General features: G+C 40.4%; 1 protein-coding gene across 1 annotated transcript in view; it reads right to left on the minus strand.

Moving 5' to 3' along the window:
* NPSR1 (neuropeptide S receptor 1) overlaps positions 1-21,445 on the minus strand; it is a 56,298-nt gene extending 34,853 nt beyond the window's left edge. The window contains exons 1-2 of the mRNA XM_051768432.1: positions 21,199-21,445; positions 8,392-8,524 (exon numbers count right to left, since the gene is read on the minus strand). Coding sequence (XP_051624392.1) covers positions 8,392-8,524; positions 21,199-21,345 — 280 coding nt within the window. The 5' untranslated portion in view covers positions 21,346-21,445. The remainder of the gene's footprint in view (positions 1-8,391; positions 8,525-21,198) is intronic.
* Positions 21,446-21,726: the final 281 nt, after the last annotated feature.

The raw sequence follows: 21,726 nt of genomic DNA on the forward strand, positions 1-21,726 counted from the left end.
AAGGACTCTGCAGAGGGACCTGGACAGGCTGGACAGTTGGGCTGATTCCAGTGGGATGAGGTTCAACAAGGCCAAGTGCCGAGTCCTGCACTTTGGCCACGACAACCCCCGGCAGCGCTACAGTCTGGGCACAGAGTGGCTGGAGAGCAACCAGGCAGAAAGGGACCTGGGAGTCTGGATTGACAGGAAGCTGAACATGAGCCAGAGTGTGCCCAGGTGGCCAAGAAGGCCAACGGCATCCTGGCCTGGATCAGGAACAGTGTGGCCGACAGGTCCAGGGAAGTGATTCTTCCCCTGTACTCAGCGCTGGTGAGGCCACACCTGGAGTGCTGTGTCCAGTTCTGGGCCCCTCAGTTCAGGAAGGATATTGAGGTGCTGGAGCAGGTCCAGAAAAGAGCAACAAGGCTGGTGAAGGGACTTGAGCACAAGTCCTGTGAGGAGAGGCTGAGGGAGCTGGGGTTGTTCAGCCTGGAGAAGAGGAGGCTCAGGGGAGACCTCATCACTCTCTACAACTCCCTGAAAGGAGGTTGTAGCCAGGTGGGGTTGGTCTCTCCTCCCAGGCGGCTGTCAGTAAGACAAGAGGGCGTGGTCTTAAGCTGTGCCAGGGGAGGTTTAGGTTGGATATTAGGAAGAAATTCTTTACAGAGAGGGTAATCAGACATTGGAATGGGCTGCCCAGGGAGGTGGTGGATTCACGGTCCCTGGAGGTTTTTAAGATGAGACTGGATGTGGCACTTAGTGCCATGGTCTAGTAACCGTGGCAGTAGTGGATCAAGGGTTGGACTTGATGATCTCGGAGGTCTTTTCCAACCCACATGATTCTATGATTCTGTGATTCTACTATTACAGTTACTGCACCTCAGCTTTTTTTCTTTTACTTTTGTACTAGTGATACTGTTTCCTACTGCAGTGAGCTAAGATGTGTAGAGGCACTGCAAACATGAATACTGTGTCCAGCCCTGCACATTTCACTGAGCCCTTGAGAAGATATCTAAAAATACATGAGCACTAAACAAAATACAGTGTAACAAGCTTGTGTTTGAGCTGGTTAAAAACACTTTGAATGCTCTTTGGAATTGAATGCTAAAGCAGAAGTAGTTGTCAGCAAACCTGCAGCTCATTTCTACACTCTTGGAGTGTCCCATTTCTACAGAATCACCCAGTCTGCTTTTTGGGGTACCTCATTCTAGGCTGAATCTCTCTGGTTACTGTATCAAGATCTGCTCCATTTTTGTTTTTTATCTTTCCTCACATACTTCCTTGACTCTAATTCTTTTGTGCATTTACATTAAAGGCAATCCAACTTAGACCACAGGATTACCCCAACTTCCCCAAGCCCACCTTTTTTCTTATAGCCCCAGTGTTGTGGTAACATATCTTTACCTTTTCAAGGGGAGTTCATTTTGCACCAAAAGCAGTTTCTTTACATTAAAGCTTATAAGGAGGTAATGTAACTAGATGGATTGTTTGTGTACTAGTCCCAAATTCAGTGCTGCTTCACGATTTCACCTCTAAAATGTGAAATCTACTCTGTTTTCTGTGAGCATTTTCATTTGACTCTATGACCAAATGAATGTGAAATAGAGGTCCTGGTACCCCTAAATAGATTATGTCGCCTTCTTCACATAAAGCTTTCTATTGTTCAGTTTTGATGCTGAAGTTCACTCCTGGTTTCCTTTCTTAACTTCTGAGGATATTCCACTTTTTACCCCATCTACTTCATGATTGGGTTGGGAGAAAATACATTTTAAGAGGGATGCATGTATTGGATATTTTCTGTTTTCCTTAGGAAAATAGAAACTATGTGTTGACTAACCATTTATGCAGAGGAAAATGATTATATACAGACATACAGAAATATTCCTGAATGTTTACATAAGAAATCTAAGAGTATAGTAAAGCATGATTCATAATATCAAACTGGAATTGTACAGTCAGTGTCCAAGCTACTTATTACAAACTAGGGGACTATGACTCATCTTCAAATCTGAGTTAAATTTCAAAAGACAATTTGAGTTCCTGCTAGGTGTTATTAAATTGCCAAAAATGGCAATAGATATCAAATCTGGTTTGCCTTGTAGTACTATGGGGTATTAGAGGCAGTGACCACATTTTTTCTTATCCTGCGTTATGTCTCAGTTTGTGGGCACACACTAATACATACCTAACCTAAAGTAAGTCCCATGGTGCTTCCTTGCTACTGAATTAAGTCTTCTTGGCAGAATCAAGATGGAAAATGATTGCTTCTTCTCCAGGCAACTAATGCAGCCATGTAACAAATTTTCCTATTCACATAGTTTCACGAGATACACTGAATAAGTAATGTTAATATTGCTGTGTTTACTCCCAGAGACTATTTTTGCTCTTGGTAAATTGAATCACATTTATTCTGTGAATGCAAAATGAACAGTTGTACTAAATACTATAGTTTCTCTAGCCTACAGAGGAAAGGTGGATATAATCTATTTCCTTCCCTGTTTATTAAGCCGTGTGTATACTCAGGTGATTTGCAGAGATGTAACACTTAGCTGGAAGCTAAGTGTTTGGCAAACAAGCTGCTTGCAAAAGTGGGGAATTTGGGTGCCACGGGGTACTCCAGAAAATTTCAGTGTCTGTGCCTGAGGGGATATTAACAAACTACACTGTTATTTCCCAATTTTGAGAAACTGCTTTCAGTAGTGACGAGACCATGTAGTGTAGAACATGGATGATCCATTACCAGAGACAGTTTCTTTAGATTAATTACACTTTGAAGAGGTTTAAAACATGATGAATATAAAAAATGCAGATATCCTTCTTTCAATTTTATCAATGAACTCTGCAGTACAATTGTAACTTCCTCCAAGTCTGCAGGTAGGGTGCAGACACCTCTCACCTTTCCTCAGCCTTTGTGTTTTTCCTACAAATTAGCAGACAGTAAGTGTGGAAAGGGGAGAAATATGTAGATTTCTGGGAATTATTTCAGTTCAGTTTTCTGCATTAGGTTTCTGCATCTTGGATGGGCAGTCATATAAATCAGATTGTCAGGTTCCAGCCAAGACCCAGCTGGCAAAGTGTAAGTTTTCCAGTATAACTGAAAACACTCTGAACTTTTTGGTTGGCAACAGTCCACCTCCATTAAGATGACCTGATGATTTGGCTGCTAATTGACTCTGTGCAATTCACTTCCAATGCTCATAATCACTGTGATATCTAAGGTACTTGTAAAACTGATGAATTTGTATGTATGATTTCTCTGAAGTGCAGAAATATTACAAGTACCATTTTCCAGATGAAAAGGTGGAGCAGAGACAATTATCTGTTAATAATGTTCTACATGTTAATTTTTGTAATGGTGTTACTATATCAAGCTTTTCCACAAATCATGGAGTAACAAGTCATCTTCATTCCTTCAAGTCACATAGACAAGGAAGAAAAATATTGAAGGACAGGCACACTTCAGTAAACCTAGTGGTTTTTGTGCAGGGAAAAAGAAGAAGAAGGGAAGGACAGCTTCTAATGCATTTGTTCACATTTAGCTGTTGTAGCAGTAGAGTTAGATGCACTTATTTAGCGCATTTAACTAGCAGATAATTTGGCAGACTCTTCCTTCAGTCATCTTAACCAAAGACATCCTAGAAGCCAGTAACTGAGCCCTGTTGGTTTTAGTCTCACAGTCATGCTCTCTCTGGGCAGAAGCAGAACAGAAAATAAACAATCTTTGCTTTAGCAGGGTCTGTTTCCACTTAAGTGCTTCCATAACCCTCTCATAGCAAGTTTTCAGTGTATTGGCTTTTCACTAAACACTGAACAAAATTAAGGCAGCTGATAAGGACCAAGGCCTGGTATGGTTCATCTTTCTAGGAGCAACTGAAGAAGGTGGCAATGATATAAATCTCTTTATGTCACTTTTAAAACTACCTCCCTGTCTTTTTAATGTCATTCTCAAGTAATCCCCTAGGATTTGGTATTTATATCACAATATAGACTGTAGCTACATACTTTTACCAAACATCTTTTGTTTTCACTGTTTATATGTAAGCTACCATAAAAGTTAGGGGATGTTCTTTCTGTTTTCTCTCTTCATTACAGCCACAACAAATTAGCATGTATTTCCAAACAAGACTGTCAGTCTATGGCTTAAAATTTGGCATGCAGTAAAGTACCTACATGTATTTCTACCCCTAACAGTGGACAAAATGTAATGGTGTTTTTAAAGTACTGATTTCTGCTAAATGTTGGAATAGAAAGAGAAACACACATGAGCTAAAGGTCATGATATTTCCAGCTCCAACTTTCCAGATGTTAATGTTGGAGAGAAAGAGCTAAACAAACTATGCACCTTTGGACATTAAAAGGAACTTAAATATATTCCTCTATCAGTAGTAATTGAAGTTGAATGGAGAAAAATGAGAGGTAAAATTCTTTTCAGCAGACTTTTTTTAATGTATTGCTTGATTAGTTTTAGAATCAGTCAAATGATAACAGTTTTTACTGAATGGACTCTTTAGCCCATAAATGACATTCCTTATCCACTGCTACTCAAATAATTATGTTTTATGTATGCCTGTGTACACTGCTTTTGTATTTTAAAAGTAGACTTAAGAAGATTACTTTGATAGAGCTGAGTAAACTGATCTAAATGGACATAAATGAGTGGATAAACTATCTTTTCTTAAAACAAATATATCTTCAATATTTCCAGCATTATACAGCGCCTGTGAACTCATCCCACTCTTTGATCTTGAACCACTTGGTGATTTCAGTCAGAGGCAAACATCTTAAAGACACTAAGATTCTGAAGTTATGTGAAATGGCATCAGGTAGGGGAAGCCATAAGAGATTTCCTGCCAGGAAATAGCTGTGCTATGAGCATAACTTATGCTAAACTCAGAAGAAATCTATTTGGGGAAAAGTGTTTAGAAATACCCTCCTCACAGGATAATCTTCAGAACTTGCACTTTCTGAGAAACTAAATTGCCTTGGAGATAGAAATCTGCAGGAAAGCTAGCTTTAGTCTCAGTCTTCACAGATGAACTTGTTTCTAAGAAAAACATTTTTACAGAAGAGGAATATGACCAAATGTAAACTGAACACAAGGCAAACATGGCAATATTCCTCTTTGTTAAATTAGCTGATGCTGAGTGATTAGTACTATTGTTCAGCTCAGCTGTTGACTCTTAGCTGATTTCCTAGTGCTTAATTCCCAGATAATTTCAAAGAGATTTATGCATGAACTGAGAGTTAGACATAGACTTAAATATGGTTCTGACACAGGCATTGTATAGGCATATATTTAATACCAATATTATGAATTCAGGCTTCAACAACATCTTTAAGCACTCTGAAGTTGAAGAGATTACTCATGCTCCTACAAACTCTTGCAGTTTTGAGCACCCTGTTTTGATTATGATGTAGTAAGGAATCAGTACGAGTCTTCTCTGAATCTGATGAGTGGCTTCAACCACTGAATTCTGGCAGTGTTGAAAGAGGCCTCAATCAGTTAGTTACTACTCTTCTGCATCTGGCTTGGCAACCAGTCAAGAAGAACAACAGTGCTCATTTCACATTCATGTATTATACACAATTTGCTTTGAATACCTTGTTTATTCTGACATGAAGGCTGTGTTTTAATTTCATTTTGGTACTACATTAGTGGGAAGACGTGAGAATTGAGGGCACTACTCAACTCTTGAGCCACAGATCAATAGACAAATAGTTTTTAAGTGGTTTTGAAATGCTTGCATTGATAAAGATATATCCATTATTCTTCTTTCTGCTACTGGGGCAGAAATTATAAATATTTTAAGAACCTCAAAATAGATGGAAGTAGTAGTATTATTGACTAAGCAGGAACTGTTTGCCAGGAGATTAGGCTTTAGTTGGTAGGATTTAAATATGCCTGGCATGTCAAAACAATGTGACAAATCAATGTTTTCATAATCTTCTGTGTCTACCTCATAACTTGTTGTGAAAGGCTGATGGCTGTTGCCAGCTTGCTTTGTTCTTAATAATATTTTTGAAGATAAGAAAGTGAAATGGCTCCATTTCAGGAATTGAGTAATTTCTTTGTGCCAAAATACTGACAAGAACTCTTGGTGCAGGACGATAAATTAGAGTTCTGACTCCTGCATCACAAAAAAGATGTCATGGTTTGAAAGGAGCCTGCTGTTCAAGCTGGTGTTACCTCTTTTAACATTGCAGATGTGAATTTTAAGTGAGTTTTCTATGTGAATTTCTGTAATGGGAAATGGAATAGACTGTTGAACTCAGGGAATTTTAAAAGTCAAGGATAATTTTAGGGAAGGGGAGGTCAGCAAGTGGAACATGTGGACCCCAGTCAAATTATAACATTAGCTATATAGCACTATTTGCTACCCACATCTAGTGGTATATTTGCCTTGTTGTCTTTGCCACTGATTATTTCAGCTCCCTCAAAACTGCATTTGCAGTGCCTTCCCCTTCCTTCATGTAGACAGTATTTGAACCCCTACTGAACAGCTCTCTATACACCTCCATTCTAATACAAAAAATCTTCTTTCCTACAGGTCCAAAATGGCAAGACTTCCCACTCAGACCCTTATTCAGTGCAGCAACAGCAGTAGCCTCCTCCTAGTACACCTCAGCTATCCTGATTCAGATACTTCTGTCTGCTTCTAGCCTTATTCCTTTGACCTGGACACCCATGTCCTTATACCAGTTCTTCCTCTGCTGCAGTAAATACATTTGTCTTCTTACTAGTTCAAGACCCTTTGCTGTTTAGCTGAACTCTTCCTATTGGAACCCATCTTCTATTACCATGCTGTTGTGAGTATTACACATCTTTGCTCTTTCAGCAAGCCCAACCCTTGTGGCCTCTGTGCCAGATGGATACACACAGTCATTTTTCACCCTTCTCTTTTCCAAAGCCTTTCTCATGATGGTTGCTCCTGGTACTTTGCTCACTGACGAAGTAAGTAGAAAATAGACAGTGTCCATCTGGGGCTTCAGTTGCTCTTCTGCTCTTTGCCTATATTACTTCTTGGTTGCCTAAGTATGTTCATCTGGGATAGGGAACTCTTTGAACAGAGACTGTTTATTTTGAAACTCCTGTGAACACTGTAACGCTTGATCTGTGGTTGATGCTTCCAAACTGTATGGTGAGGCTGTATTAACATGATTTACCTGATGGAAAATACCACTGGCACATGAAGGAAGTGACATAAAGGTCACAAATGAGATAAGAATTAAAATCATTTATTACAGATAACTCACAGGCAAATAGGAAAACCAGCTGTCAGCACTTCAGAAGAGGAGTCACAGCAAACCTTCACCTCCTCACCTTGTAATAATTCTTACATCACCTGTAGTTATAGGCCTGCCCTTTTACACCACTTTGCACACCTTGGTCTCTCTGTTTCAGCTGAGAGTAGTTCTTCAAACTGGACAAGCTCCTGGACAGATGTGGTTGAGACCATGAGCAGGAGTTCATTTGTTTACAAAGAATGCATGTTTAAAATTGGGCAGTATAGTCCTTTGCTTTTCCAGTTTAAACAGAAGTACGACAGACATCAAAGAAGGATGCAATACTGCTGGAAAATCAAATATTAAATATCTCTTTGGTGAAAAAGTGCTGTAATTCCTACTATAGCTTAGAAAAAAAATAGCAACAGAAAGCATATAAATATATCCTATATACAAAACCAGTACAACACAGCTGTCTTGTAAGCAGGGATTAGTAGCAGGACACTGTTATAGAAACAGCACATATTTTCCCTTGGGAAACTTAAATCCCCAAAAATTTAGTCCATTCAAGGCCACAGAGAAACAATGTGCTGCTTATGCTTATTTCTTTTCCTTGTTGCTGAGGTTGACATTTTACAAACCAGGCTTCTGTACATTTTACATTTTGTTTAAAAACTACAAAGTCCTTGGATCAACATCCTTTTTTTCATTTGAAAAACATCTAAATCCATTCCTCTCACCTTTATAATTTATATTTCACTTGCTTTATTAAACCAGATAACATGAAGTTATTTTCACTCTTCCCTGCAAGAGTATAATTGATAGAGCAGTTTTAGTAGAAAAACACAAGAGATTCATCTTAAACTAGTTTAATTTAAACAGCTCCATGACAACAGCTGGAAATATAGCTTCTGGGAAATGTGGATGCAAACTCAGATAAGATTTAGTGACATGAGTGAGTTGCAGCTGCTACATTCTGACACAGATACTACTACATCTAGCAACATCTTTTTCAATCAGAGTCAGAATGATCCCTAAGATAAGCAGCCATCCATTTGCTTTATGGCAAGCTGCAACTGGACATTAGATGGCAACTGAATTCTTCACAACTCAGCTTGCATTTTCTTATTTGCCATTTTAATAACAATTTTTGTACAGGTCAGATACCCTTTCCCCTCCCTGCACTACCTGTGATTGCCAGCTGTGTAACAAAGTAGGTCATTCGAGATTTCCGCTTCCTCCTCCAGGTAGAGAAGAGCACGGTGGCATTTCCAGCAATTGTGACAATAAAGAGAATCCAAAGAGTCACCAGCTGCTCTGTCTGCAATGGAGAGAAAGGAAAAGAGCACATCAATAGGTGGGTAGTGACTTGGGTTAAGACAGTCACTTATCCTTGAACAAATAAGATGAGAATGGAAAATGGGAGTGAAATGTGAGTTTTGCCAATTGATTTCAACTATTTAGTCTAAAAGATATTCTTGGTTTTTTTTCAGAAAACACTTAGATGCATCACTGCTAGTGATGTTCATTCCAGTCTGATTTGCAGTGGCTGTGTTACTTCTATCTTCACAAAATCACTAGCAGTGTCTGTATTCAGCACTTAACACTAAAATGAGAAGCTGCCCTCAGCTCTTGTGCTGCTCCAGCAAGCTGTGAAATAACCAGCTGCCTCACTTCATAAGGAATGTTGATAGATGGGCTCCTTTGGAGAAATGGGGGAAATAAATAATTCTCTCTTTCCCAGCTCCAGTGAGTCTGGGTCATCCACGAGCCCTACAAAATTCGGACATCCACTCCATGATCTAGATGTGCACCAAGACTGAAAAGGAAAAATGACCCACTAAGGAAAAGTATAGCTGTGTAGCCAGTGATACGTGATGACAAAACGTCCCCTAGTGGTGTGTGTACAAAGAAAAGAAAGTGAGAAATAAAGCTATTTGTGCTCTCCAAGCATCATGATCCTCTGTCTGCAAGAACAAGGGAGTATGTGTCCATGTTTGCTTGTTTGGTGAGTGCACATCCAGTCTTCACATCCTAGCAACTGGAAGGAGTTTCAGGTTATGTCAATGCAGTCGTTTGGGATCTTCCAGTTCCTGACACCAAACCCAAAATGTGGGAGTTAGAGGAAATTGGAGGAGATAAGTAAAGGCTGCAGCTGAAGAGGAGTGCCAGCTGCTGGCCGTACAGAACTGACCCCAAGGCGCTGTCCTGAGCAGGCTGGGGAAAGGAGGCTGCCAGTGAGACCCACACCTACCTGATTGGGCTGATAATAGAGCAGAACCAGGGGAGAATACTCATTAAAAGCATTCGGAAGCCACTAACCTGTGATTTTGTCATGGGTGAGCAGAAACCAGAGCTCCAACTGCTTGCAAACAAAATATCTCAGCTGTGAACGTGGGGAGGGAAGGTGAAATGAAAGGAATGGAGCAGTGACAAGTAGCTTCTTGCTTCGCAGTGAGCTTTAGTGCCTCCTCAGCTCTTAGCCTCCAGCTGGCCAGAAGCCATGATGTCTCCTCTACTGGGGAGCCATAGCTTTGCTCCAGGTAGGGAGTCCTGCTGCACTGTGGATTATATGGTCATGTGGGGAAGGTGACGAGCAGTTTGAGGTTGCACTCTGTGCCTGAACCCAGAGATTAGATTACCATACAGTGAAGGCTTTGTTGAGATGGTTTCACTCTTCCCAGCATGATCGCTTTCACCAGTGTAATCTACCATTTGGGTAATCTCACCTAACTTTAAAATGCCAAAGAGAGAACAATTCTAAATTGTCATAGTGTTGTCTAGATAATAGCAGTGTCTCAGAGATGAGTCACCATTCATTGCACCTACCATGGGATGGCCTATCTCCACTGATTATAGTGTGACCTGGATAAGACAACTTGTGTGGGCTGGATGCTTAGTTTTTAGACAAAAAAAAAAAATAAAAAAAAAATCCACTTTTTTGGGGTATCTGCAAATCTCTTGAACTTCTTGGAAACAAATTCCCTTCAAAATGTGTGGCACAGGCATGGTAGAACTATTTTTATGGGGATGCTTTGCTTTGAACAGGAATTGGAAGGAAATGTCTTTTTGAAAGATAATAAAATTATAAAAGGTAAGATTTCACATCATTTTGGTCCTTGAAAACTGTGACTTCTCCTCGGGATTTGGTTTGTCTTTTCCATTTCAGAAAAGGTATTTCCTACATGAGGGAAACTAAGGGACAGGACTTGTTCCCATTTTCTCTGGTATAAAATCAGGAGACTATTTTCTTAAAAGTAATTCTGTATTTCTGTATTATACTGATGGTTAGGAACAGAACAAGGATCTGACACTCAAATGTTCTTACAATTCTCACAGAAGAAATAGCTATGGAGGAAGAGAGACTGTTTTAGAAGGGTGTTTCCTCACTATGGGGGAGCAGCACAAATGGTCAGCTTAAATCCCCTCCTGCCAAGTTAAAAAGCAATGATTAACAGTTAAGCAATTTTAGGCTGCAGAAACAAACAATTAAGCCAGACTGCAAAGATAAGTTAAAAAATACAAACACTGAATATAGTATAAGCCTGAAAGGTGATAAACAAAGAAATAAAGCCAAAGTGTCTGTTTGTTGGAGCTTTCATTCAGACAAAAGAGAAAAAGGTCTCATTCTTCAGGGTAAAGGAGCTATAACAATAGGCAACTTAAATCACTGCAGCCTCTCTCAGTCTGCGTTAACTTGCAGAATGAAAACTTCTGTGCTTATTAATGGGATGGCCACCTTGATAAAGGCCTTCATGGAGGCTAGGATTAGAATTCAAAATTACCTTCCTGAGTTGGAAACATGCACTGGGAAAAAAGCAAGATGCTGTTCAACGAAGTATAGGACTCTACGGTGTAGTGGGTGTAATCACAGTGGGTTGGACCAGTCTTCAAAACATCCTCCCTCACACACAGCACATATGTAAAGTGGCCCAGAAATGGAACATGACTTAGTAACATCATCCTACCATGAGAGTAACAGCCACTGTCATGGGATTGACACTAGTCTTGTGTGCCTCTGCTCTAATCCTTCCACCGTACTATGCCCACTCCTAGGCACAGTGCTTCAAGAGAGACACAGACAAATGAGTTGACAGCAGTCTAGAGGATATAGCCAGGGAAAAAGACTGAATGAATCAAGTTGCTAAATCCAGCAAAAATCAGACTGCAGCAAAAGATGAACATACCCTTGAAGACACAAAAAGACAGATATAAAAAAGGAAAGGACTAGGAAAGGACTAATCTCTTCTTTAGATCTACTGCATACTGGACAAAAAACAGTGAATCAAAACTATAGCACAGAATTCAGGATGAAAATTTAAAAAAATTGACTTAAAATATATCATACATATAGAGATTGATTGAGTCAGTGAAACCTCCATCTGTGAAAGTGTTAAAAATAGTTATTAGAGAGATAGCTGAAGAGAGATAGCTGATGGATCCTTGAATTTCACTCTAGATGCATTTTCTCTAATTTTGTTTTATTCATCACCTTCAGGTTGCTTAGACATAGAAGTGTTTCATTTCATGTCTTGTTCATTCATCAAACAAAAATCCTTGCTTAATAACAATCCTCAGCAAGGTAATTTACAAAAAAGCATTCTTTAACAACTTGTGCAGGCATCAGAAGCATTCTGATAAAAAGAAAGATACTAATATCTCCCAAATCTCTGTGTAGAAGCTTTTGACAAGGGCTTCTATTGCATGAGTGTTGATAACTACAGTATATGAGAATGCTATGAGAGAGATTAGTGTCATACACCAGTTATTTAGGTTAGAAAAGCCAGAGATACTGGTGACTCAAAGTCAAGAGAATTTCCTTGGCTTGACTAGAGCCATTATACATGCTGCTGTTCCACAAGGCTGCTGTGTTTGGAGCATGGAAGTGGTTGATATCTGGAGCGCATACTGATGTACTGCTAATTTGCTTTTAGATTAAAACCAGCTTTGGTCAATGAAAAAAGCCTCTTCATGGGTGAAATGTAAGCCAGAACACCTGCTGAAGATTGTGTGCATTTTCCTTTGGCTATAGAAGAGGCTTGTCATTCTGCTTCTCTGATAATATTTCTGAATCCATAGGCCATGATAAGTCTAGCAAGAGGAGTATTCTGCTTTATATTTGAGACAAAGATCACCCCTGTGAGCAGCTTTAATCAAGACCATAGCTAAATCCTTTTGGAGATATTGGGTAACATTTTGGTGCCATGATGCCATCCCTCCTTCTAATTCTCCCTAACCCACTTCCTTGCTCTGTCATCTTTCAGGATTTGTATCCCTTCTGTTGAGGGGCACCAGCTGTGTCTGTGGAAGAGGGTTCCTAATAGCCCATCCCTATGTAGGTGCTGTTGCTCATGTCTCGAGGTGCAGAGCCTTTGCCTGATAGCAGAGGAGCTGCCTAATACAAGAAGATGTTCAACTAGTAGTGCACAAAGCATGTTTGTACTTGAATGGGGACTCTACATAAAACAGTTTAGTTCTAGCTGCTGAGGCTGGTTGGGAAACAGCCTGGGAAAAATAAGTTTCTAGGTAAGAAATGAGCAAATAGGAAAAGAGAGAGAGAGGTACTCCATTCCTGGAGTGACTATCTGACCTCCTGATGTGAGGACAGGTGGCTTATGGTGAATTCATGGCCTTGCTGACATGGTGTCTTCCTACACTATGTCCTTGGTCACTTGAGTGAAGAAGAGGCACTGATTCCTCATATCACAGGTCAGTAGTTGCTTAAGTCCCCAAAGAGCTCCTTCCTGCCAGTTGATCAAACTCTGGGAATATTGATCTTACTGCTTGACTTTGGTATATTTTAAAAGTTATGGTTTTAGCATAGCTTATTGCAGAAATTGAGATTGTAAGAGAGCTGTAATCGTGGAGCAAGCCAAAGAATTTTGTAAGAATGTCCTTAACACGTAAGAAGAATATATAAAAGTCCTTTGTTAAATTGAGTAAACATCATGCTCACAGTCAGCTTCACTACTGGTAGATTGCATTGCACTTTCTTGAAGGAGGGGAAAAAAAAAAAGAAAAATCTTTTCTCACTTTTTAATTGCAGACCATGTAAGAAAATGGAGTAGTCTAGATTCACATTTTTTTGATCCTGTTGTAGAAGATCTGGATTCTTGAATGTTCAAAACTGAAAATGTTCAGGACAGATTTGCTGTTTTTACATCCCCTATGTAGGATGAAAAATAAAAGCCCTTAGAAAACTCAAACAAAATCCAACAACAAAACCAAAGCAAACAAAGCAAACCAAACAGGAAAAAAAAAAAAGCACACACACAAAAAAAGCCCCAAACCCAAACAAACCAGAAAAAAACAAAAAACAAAAAAACCCCCCAAACAAATAAACCAGGAAGATTAGTTTTCCAGAGGCAGAGAGGTGCCATACAGCTTGACTGATTTCAGTCGGGAATTTATAGTCAGCTTACCTCTAAGGCAAATTGCACTTTGGACTGCAACACTGAAAGGAATCAAAGAAATACACTAATCAACACAATTTAGTTAGGGAGTTTTAAAGTACTGGCACAACGTCTGATGTAATTCATAAAGTTATTTTAAATAAATAAACAAAGCAAAAATAAATTAAAAACCTCTCTGTCCTATACGTCCAGATTTCTCCCCAGCAGAAACCCTAGAGGAGCCTCCTGGGGTCTAAGTGTGGCCTACAGTTTCTAACAGGAGGGTGTGGAGAAGATGGAAGAAGGTTTTTCTTAGACATGCACAGTGAAGGGGCAAAAGGCCACAAGTAAGAGTTGTAACATGAGACATCTTGATTAGACATTAGGAAAAAAGTATTCATCATGAGGGTGGTCACACACTGGGATGGAGCCCAGAAAGGCTGCAGGCTCTCCACCCCTGGAGATATCCAAAACTTCAATGGGCACTGCCCTGAGAAATCCGGCATACTTTGAATTTGCTTTCGAGTGGTTGGCACAGGTGACCTCTAGAAGTCTTTCCCAACCTGAATTATCATGCACACACATAAGTATGCATCTGACCTATTTTCTTAAGGAATATTCTTAAAACTAGAAGGTACTTATACAGACGTAATCAGATGAGTACTTTGCGCAAGTCATTATGTTATTTATTGTATCACAGAAACATGAACAACTCATGGCTTTGTGTGAATCTTTATGTGAATTAAAGTTCACTCTGCAAGTAAAAAGTAGGTGTCTAAAGGCTACTGGCATGGAAATGGTACAAACAGAGAAGTCTTAGGAAAAGAACTTTAAAGGATAAGATAGTATTATTCTTATGCTTATTTGGAGGCCTGCCAGGTGTTGACCAGCTTAAACAGTGGGCTCTCAGAAGTGAAGTGTGATGACACTGAAGGGGTCATGACTCTTGTTATTCTTACTACCTACAAAATAAAGGTTTTTTAGTACATAAAAAAGAACGAACTCGATTAAACTGCCAAATGGAGACATCTTTATTTCTTCTTGTTTTGAAACTTTCTACACAAGTTGTGTTGTAAAGAATCCCACAACATAACAGTAATATGCTTGCGGATAAGCCGTAGGTGCATTACGTATACTTTAGTTGTAAACATCAATTCTGATTGTCAATAAGGAAAAAATAAGGGGCACTAAATGTCTTGCAAAAAGAGGCTCAGCAAATGGCATACTTGGGCTAGAAGCCAGCTTCATGCAGGAAATACTAATGACCTAAATGTAAAGATTCAGATGATTAATTTAAGCCATCCCCTATTGCTCAAGAAAAGCTGAAAAAATGGCTGAATCATTTTTGATTCATTTGCTGAGAGGTGTCCCAGTAAGAAAGAAACATGCTCAAACAACTGAGAAGGACACTGAAATCTTATGCCCTCATTGTTACAAGCAGCAGAAGTTGTACTGTCCACCCCTGTGATACAAACATGTTTCAGAAGGATGTCCTCCAGCTAGCAAGAAAAAACTGAGAAGATGTTTATACACAGAGTTCACACAAGATGTTCCTGAAAATTTTAGGAAAGCAATTTGATTGACACTTAAAAGCTCTGAGAAAACTCATGTGAAGATAAGAAAGACTGGGAAAAGGGAAAGTTTAAAGCTAAGTTTTATATTTTGTCTTTGAAACTACTTCTACTGCAATTGGATTTCAGAGGAACACATTTGGAAGGCAACAAGGCCTCTAGGAGCTGATTATTTTTTTTAATTAATGTGGCCTGGAATGGAGCCTGATTCAAAGTGCATAAAAACAAGTTCAGCCCTAGGTTTGACTCTGGGACTCCTGCTTTCCCATTTCAGTGTCACCAGTCATGCCTGATAGTTCTCATATCTCCTGCACAGAAGCTGCTTTATTGAAATGCTTTCTAACTGACTGCCTGTGTTATCCTCCCAGCACAAGGTTATGGGACATTCTGGAAATCATGAGATGCATTGCCAGACAAAGCCTTCACAACACATCAGAGGTGCTGGCGACAGTCACTTCCCAAGGGGTCTTTATGGCTTGGAGAAGGGCACAACTGGAAGGAACCCAAGCTGATTTTTTTCTATTCTGTTGAACTTGAGAAGGAGTTTTGAATGAACTTGTGTCTATATGGTATTGCACTCACAGTCTGTGAATGTTAATGTGTTATACAGAGGAAAGATCTATAACATTGTCCTCCTTTTAGACTTATGGAAATGGACAAGCTGAGAAAGTCTGTTCACTAAATCAGGGCACTCTCTCATGGAAACGTGTAATTATGTTAAGATAACTTTCTCTTCTTTTGAAATCTAGCAAAGATGTATCTATTTGTTTTCTGAACCCCCATTTTTAAAAAAACTTATTTCTTAGCTGTGACTTTACTGTCACAGATGAGGCAGGGTCCTTTCAGACCACAACATTGAATACATGATAATTGCTGTGATCTTTCCAAACTCAAATAACAGCTGAACAAGCCTGCACCCTGCCCCAGATTTCTGCATAGATGTGGCTGTGACAGTCAGTAACAAATGTTAATAATTCAATTCTACTAGCAGATAGTTCATATTTACCATTCTGCTGTGTTTTGGTACAACATGACTAATAAATGGGGACAGTTCTGTCCAGTTATTACCCATTGCACTCTAGGAAACTTCCACAGAATTAGATAAACAGATATTCCTGATTTAAATGTCATCAGGAAAGATATATTTTTACTATTTTCATTGTAGGAATTTTCAGTGTGAAGAGATAATATTAGGTCACTCAATGGTCCATCCATAATTGTATAACTTTGACAGCCATATTTAAAACTGTGAAATGCTGTTTTTCCTAATCACAAAAAAGAGTAAAATTATTAAGTATGCCTAACTTGTACAAGTAAAACATCTCAAAAAATGTAAAATATACTACTTTCCAGGCATATTTATATAGGAGAGGCAGACAGATGCAAATCATGTGGCTGTGTGGACCATAGAGACAGTAGTATGAGGGTTGCTAGTACAAAACTGCCCAAATTAGTTGGCTCAGCGCAGCTCCCAGTTGGGATGTCATATTGCCAGATCCTTTCTGTGTTGCACTTAAGCTGCTAGATGAAGCCAGCCTGGCCAACAGCACTGCAGCAGCAGTTTCACAAGGAGACCAGCTATTACATTCTCAGCTCAGCATCTCAGGAATAGCAAGTCATTATGGCATATTACAGAGGCTGTGTTCAGGAGTTCCTGACACCTTATTTGTGTAAACTTAATTCTCCTCCTTTCCCCACACTGAAAGATTGCAAAGTTACCTCTGAGTTATTTGATATGTCTATTTTATAAAATGTGTGATTGCATTTGCAGAGATAACTCCAGAAATTTGACAGCACCCATTATTATTTTCCTATTATGTATTCAAGCATGGGATGCTCTGTATATTACTTGAAAATCAGAATGAACAATAGGATAAGCAAATGCTTTCCAGGAGATAAAGCAACTCCTGCATTTGGATGAAAGGATAAGGACACCAGACTCTGACTTAAACAGGCTCTGAGGACACCTGGGGCCAAATCCATGGTACCTGATAGTCCTACACAACCTGTCATGTTGGTCTCCTCGGGTCTTTGCTGGAGATGGTAGGCCCTTTGTAAAGAGATTCCATGGATAAGCAGCACATGCTCCTAGATTTGTCCTAACTCAATCTAGGCTGTGATGTCCTGTTTAATATCTGAGCTACATGGGCTTAAACATGTAGGTACAGGGAATGCTACAGTGTAGGGAGAGGATATTTTCAGGCAGAGAATCAAACAGTCCTTCCTGAAACAAACTGGGAATTTACACTAAACGTTTAAAATAATCTGTTGTGCTTTTGATATGCACATAGTTCCTCCTGAGAGCTCTAACACTGCAGCGTCATTGCTGTGGTGAGGCTGGGCTCATGACCAGGGCTCATGGGCCCAGAGTGAGGGGGTGTCAACGTGTGGACCAGTGGCTAGGATTCCCACTTGGCAAAGGAGAGCATTGGGGCTCCTAGCGACTGTGGGTGTAAACAACAAAACCTTTGTGTCCTGCTGCTCAGGGGAGGATTCAGCTCTGTGCAGCAGAAAACAAAATAAGAAAATTAACTACCTGATGGAAGTCAGCCCACTCTGCTGGGAGGCAGGAGATGATGGTGGAAACACAGTGCCACCAAGAAAGTAATAGCGACTGTGAATTTTCTCCTTTTGAGCACTCTAACCTTTACTCTACTGCATAAAAGTAGGGCATCCCATTTCTCAGCAGACCTTTTAAAAGAGAGATGATCCCTACTCAATCCTCTCCTACCATTGGGGAAGCTTCTGGGGTGGTGAGTACTTGGCAAGAGGAGCTGCTTCCTCCAGCCCTGACAAAGCCTTCCAACTCTGTGGACAACTGGGGCAAACCTATTCTGAGATTTCAGCTTCTCCCCAGACAGGTTTCTGGTTTGTATCTTGTCAGGCTTATAGAGTAAAGTGGAAAAAGGCCATAGGTGTTCAGATGACCTCTGTTCCTTCTAGACTACTGCATTTGGCAGGGGGCAGTTGACACTCACTTAGGGCTCTTTTACACATGGATTAAACACATGTGGAGGAGATTGTAAAGGGATGTAATGAACACTCCTTTGGCCTGGAAGGTTGAAGCTGTAATTAATACCAATTTGCACATCTGTTCTGAATTAGGTGCTGAAACAGACAACAGAACTCCTTGTGGTTTAAGACAGTAACCTACCTGGATGCTTCTTGGAAAGGCATCTGGGCTTTCAGGGGGACCATTTGTCATAACACAGCAGCAAGACCTGAATGTTCGTGGGGATGAGGCAGTGCCTTTGCCATGGAAGCACCAGCTCATCTTTGATGGTGAGTCGTGCATGGGTACACATAGTCCTGCCCCAAAAGCTGCAACTCTGCATGCTGAGAACCACCCTAGGGAGCCCACATGGCCCCAAAACAGACTTTGTTAGCAGAGTCTTGGTGAGCAGCTGGCCCTTCTACAGTAAGGACCACCAGAAGAAAATGCGCGTTCCTCCAAGTGAAGGAAATGCTCCATTCTTGAGCCCCACCCCCCCCAAAAAAAAAAAAATAGGACTGAACTGGCAAAACACTCTGTAATCTGAAACAGTGCAGGATTTAATTGTTAAGCAGAGGAATAGACAGAAACTCCAATGCTTCCGAAAGTGAAGCACTCACAGGTCAGCCTGTAACAAGACTTTCTTGCACTAAGGCACATTATTTTACTTTTGTCACGTTGCCACCACAGTATAATACAGACAGTACCTTAGGTGGGTACAGGTTGTCCTTTTGAAGCATGGGAGGAAAAGAAAAAAGCAGCGCACGCTCCCATAGTCTGAGCAGCATGTGAGGTATCCTGCAAAGCTGTCATTGGATTAAACTGTTGAAAAGTCATTAACACAGGTACTGGGTGAGTGTCACTCCCCGGTCTCCATATATTAGGTTAGATCATGTTTTCCTCTGACTGCTTTGATAAGATATATTACACCTGCATTATCTGAGAAGAAATAGCTTGTTTGCCCTGTCTGCACCCTGGCACACAAGCTCTGAGATCAATCTGTGTGGTGGCCGCTCATCTAGCTGCTTTTACAGCTATCTAGAGGCTACAGTGTGTTTGAAAAACCCAATGAAAGGGCAAAACCCTATTTGTGGCTACATTTCGAACATAGAACTCTGTTTTTCAAATTCATACAGCCTATTCCAAACTGAAACTTATATTGCTTTAGCTGCTTAACCAGACCCTTGTGAAGAGGAAGGAGACGCTATTTGGCTTGCTGGAGGGGACAAGGGCACAGCCACAACATGGGCAGAGCTGGTGGAGGACAGCCAACAGAGTCAACAGGTACAAGCCATACCTTCCACACGTGAGCTTTTCCAGAGCACTGAAACTGCTGGCAGGGAGCCCCGTCTTCCCTGCACTCTAGTCATCAGAGCAGGTGTTCTCTCCTTCCTTTCCTGCAGCTGCACCAGCTGTCACTCGTCTCCAGAGTCAAAATATTTCCATGCCTATCAACAGCTCGTAATTGACGTGAAATCAGTGAATCTCCTTGCAAAGTTCATGCTATATATGCGAGAGCCAGGCATCTGGCAGAGGAGTGCAGATCTAATGAGAAGCTCTCATCTAACAGAACCAAGTTTCCTTTAGCAGTGGGTGAGCATGCATGACTATCCATGGTTTCCTAATTATTGTAATTTACTCAATCTCTCCGATTAACAAGCATTTTTCTGCCTGGGGACTTTCTAATAATGAAATTAATTGTCACTTTTACCATTATAAAATACTTCTCCCATGACATTGCTCAGATTTACAGCCCTAACTGTGAAAAGAAGAAAGGAGATAAAGAGAAATTTATTAAAAGTATTTTGCTTGTCACTTCTGATATTTTTTTCAAAAGCATTTTAGGAGTCTAACACGGAGAAGGGGAAAAAAAAAAAGGAAAAAAAAGAATTTTCTACCCTGAAATCCTAAATAGGAAAGTACTATCTTAACAATAAAAAAATGTATCAGCAGCATGTTAAAAGATGCCCTCATTAATTAAGAATAGAACCAGAGATCATCTCTTTCTTTATGAGGGGTGGAAACCTGCAGTAATGCCACTGATTCCACCAGCATTGTGTCTGAGCTCTACCAATCTCACAGCTGTAAAAATCGCTTTTGAATATGTCCCCTTTTACCTCACATGTTGTGAAATGATGTAAGTGCCTGCATCTTTCCAGTTGAAATTGATCTCTTTGGTCCTGAGCTCCAGAAGGAACAACAGGGTACTCCTTGTCAGACTTTTTAATAACTTGAACTTAACTTGTACAACATGCCACAACAGTAAAGGGAGACATGGCAATCAGCATGAAATTAAGCAACAGCAATGGGCATAGAAATCTTAAGGAAAGACAAATTTCAGTACCTCTTTAATCTTTTTCCTACATTCACATATTGCCAGGGTGATGGTTGGTTTTGGAGACGAATGAACATACTTCCCATGCCGCTCGGCAGCATTCACTACTGAATGACTCATCTGGTGCATTCTTAACAACAGCCTTTAAGAGACTACATCCCCTTCTCAAGTTAAAAACAAACAAACCAACTAATTAGAAGCTGTCCCTCATGGTAAAAACAAATAAACAAACAAATAAAAAACCACAAAACCCCAAACCAAACAAAAACCCAAACCCAAACAAACAATCAAAACCAACAAAAAACCCCCCTCTCACTTGTGTGCAATGTTTGTTACAGCTGGAAAATTGAAAAGAAATCCCTTACGTCATGACGATGCCTATAAGAAATTAAATAAAAATGTGTTAAAATCATACAAGCTTTTGATTAAAGATGCATGTATAATTACAATACCTCTACAAAAAACCAGTACTGTCCTCTCTTGGGAGGGGATACAATTGGCTAAGACACGTTCTCCAATTCCTACAAGTACTTTGCTTTTCAGTAAATGCCTCACACATGTTGTCGGCTGTCTTTGCAGGGTAAAAAACCACCGATATCTGGGCAAAAAAAGTTCAGTAATCCTAGTTGCCTCCCCACACAATTGCTGAAAATGCACCAAAGCTGCAAGCATGTGAGAAAAGTAATGCACGCCTTAAAAGAATACCTTAAAGGAATAGTAAAAGGATCCCCACTCCTCTTCTCTCACCACTTCAGTGAAAGTCACCGTTTCAGTACAGGTGACAAGGGTAAGATCCAGCCAGCCGGTGCCTCCCTGGGAGCTGCTGCTGGCTTCTGTGGAGCTGACCTCCATCACTGGGTTTTGTGCGAGTTGTCCAGGTGCTTGTTGTAGTAAGAGTTAATGCAGCCAGGCTTCTCCCGTAAAAGCGCAGCACAAAACCAGCTTCTCACTGCTCCACTACTGGCTACCAGAGGTGTCAGGCTTCAGTGCAGCTGAGTGATAGAAAAAAAAAACAAAGCCAAGCTGGCATCATTTTGAGCTTTCCTTTGGTACAACTCTGACGACAGCTATCCACGTGCTCTTTCCAGTAGCAGCAGCCAGTACAAAAGCCAGCACACATGGTCCCAGCCATGTGCTTTGTCGACTCTGGATTGCTTTGCACACCAAGTTGTTAGCTCTGGAGTCAGGCACACCTGTAAAAGCATGGACCTGCTCCCTGCATTAAGCTCAGGA

This window comes from Manacus candei, unplaced genomic scaffold, assembly GCF_025592945.1.
Source record: "Manacus candei isolate 608988 ecotype Guabito, Panama unplaced genomic scaffold, ASM2559294v1 h1tg000095l, whole genome shotgun sequence".
NCBI lineage: Eukaryota > Metazoa > Chordata > Aves > Passeriformes > Pipridae > Manacus > Manacus candei.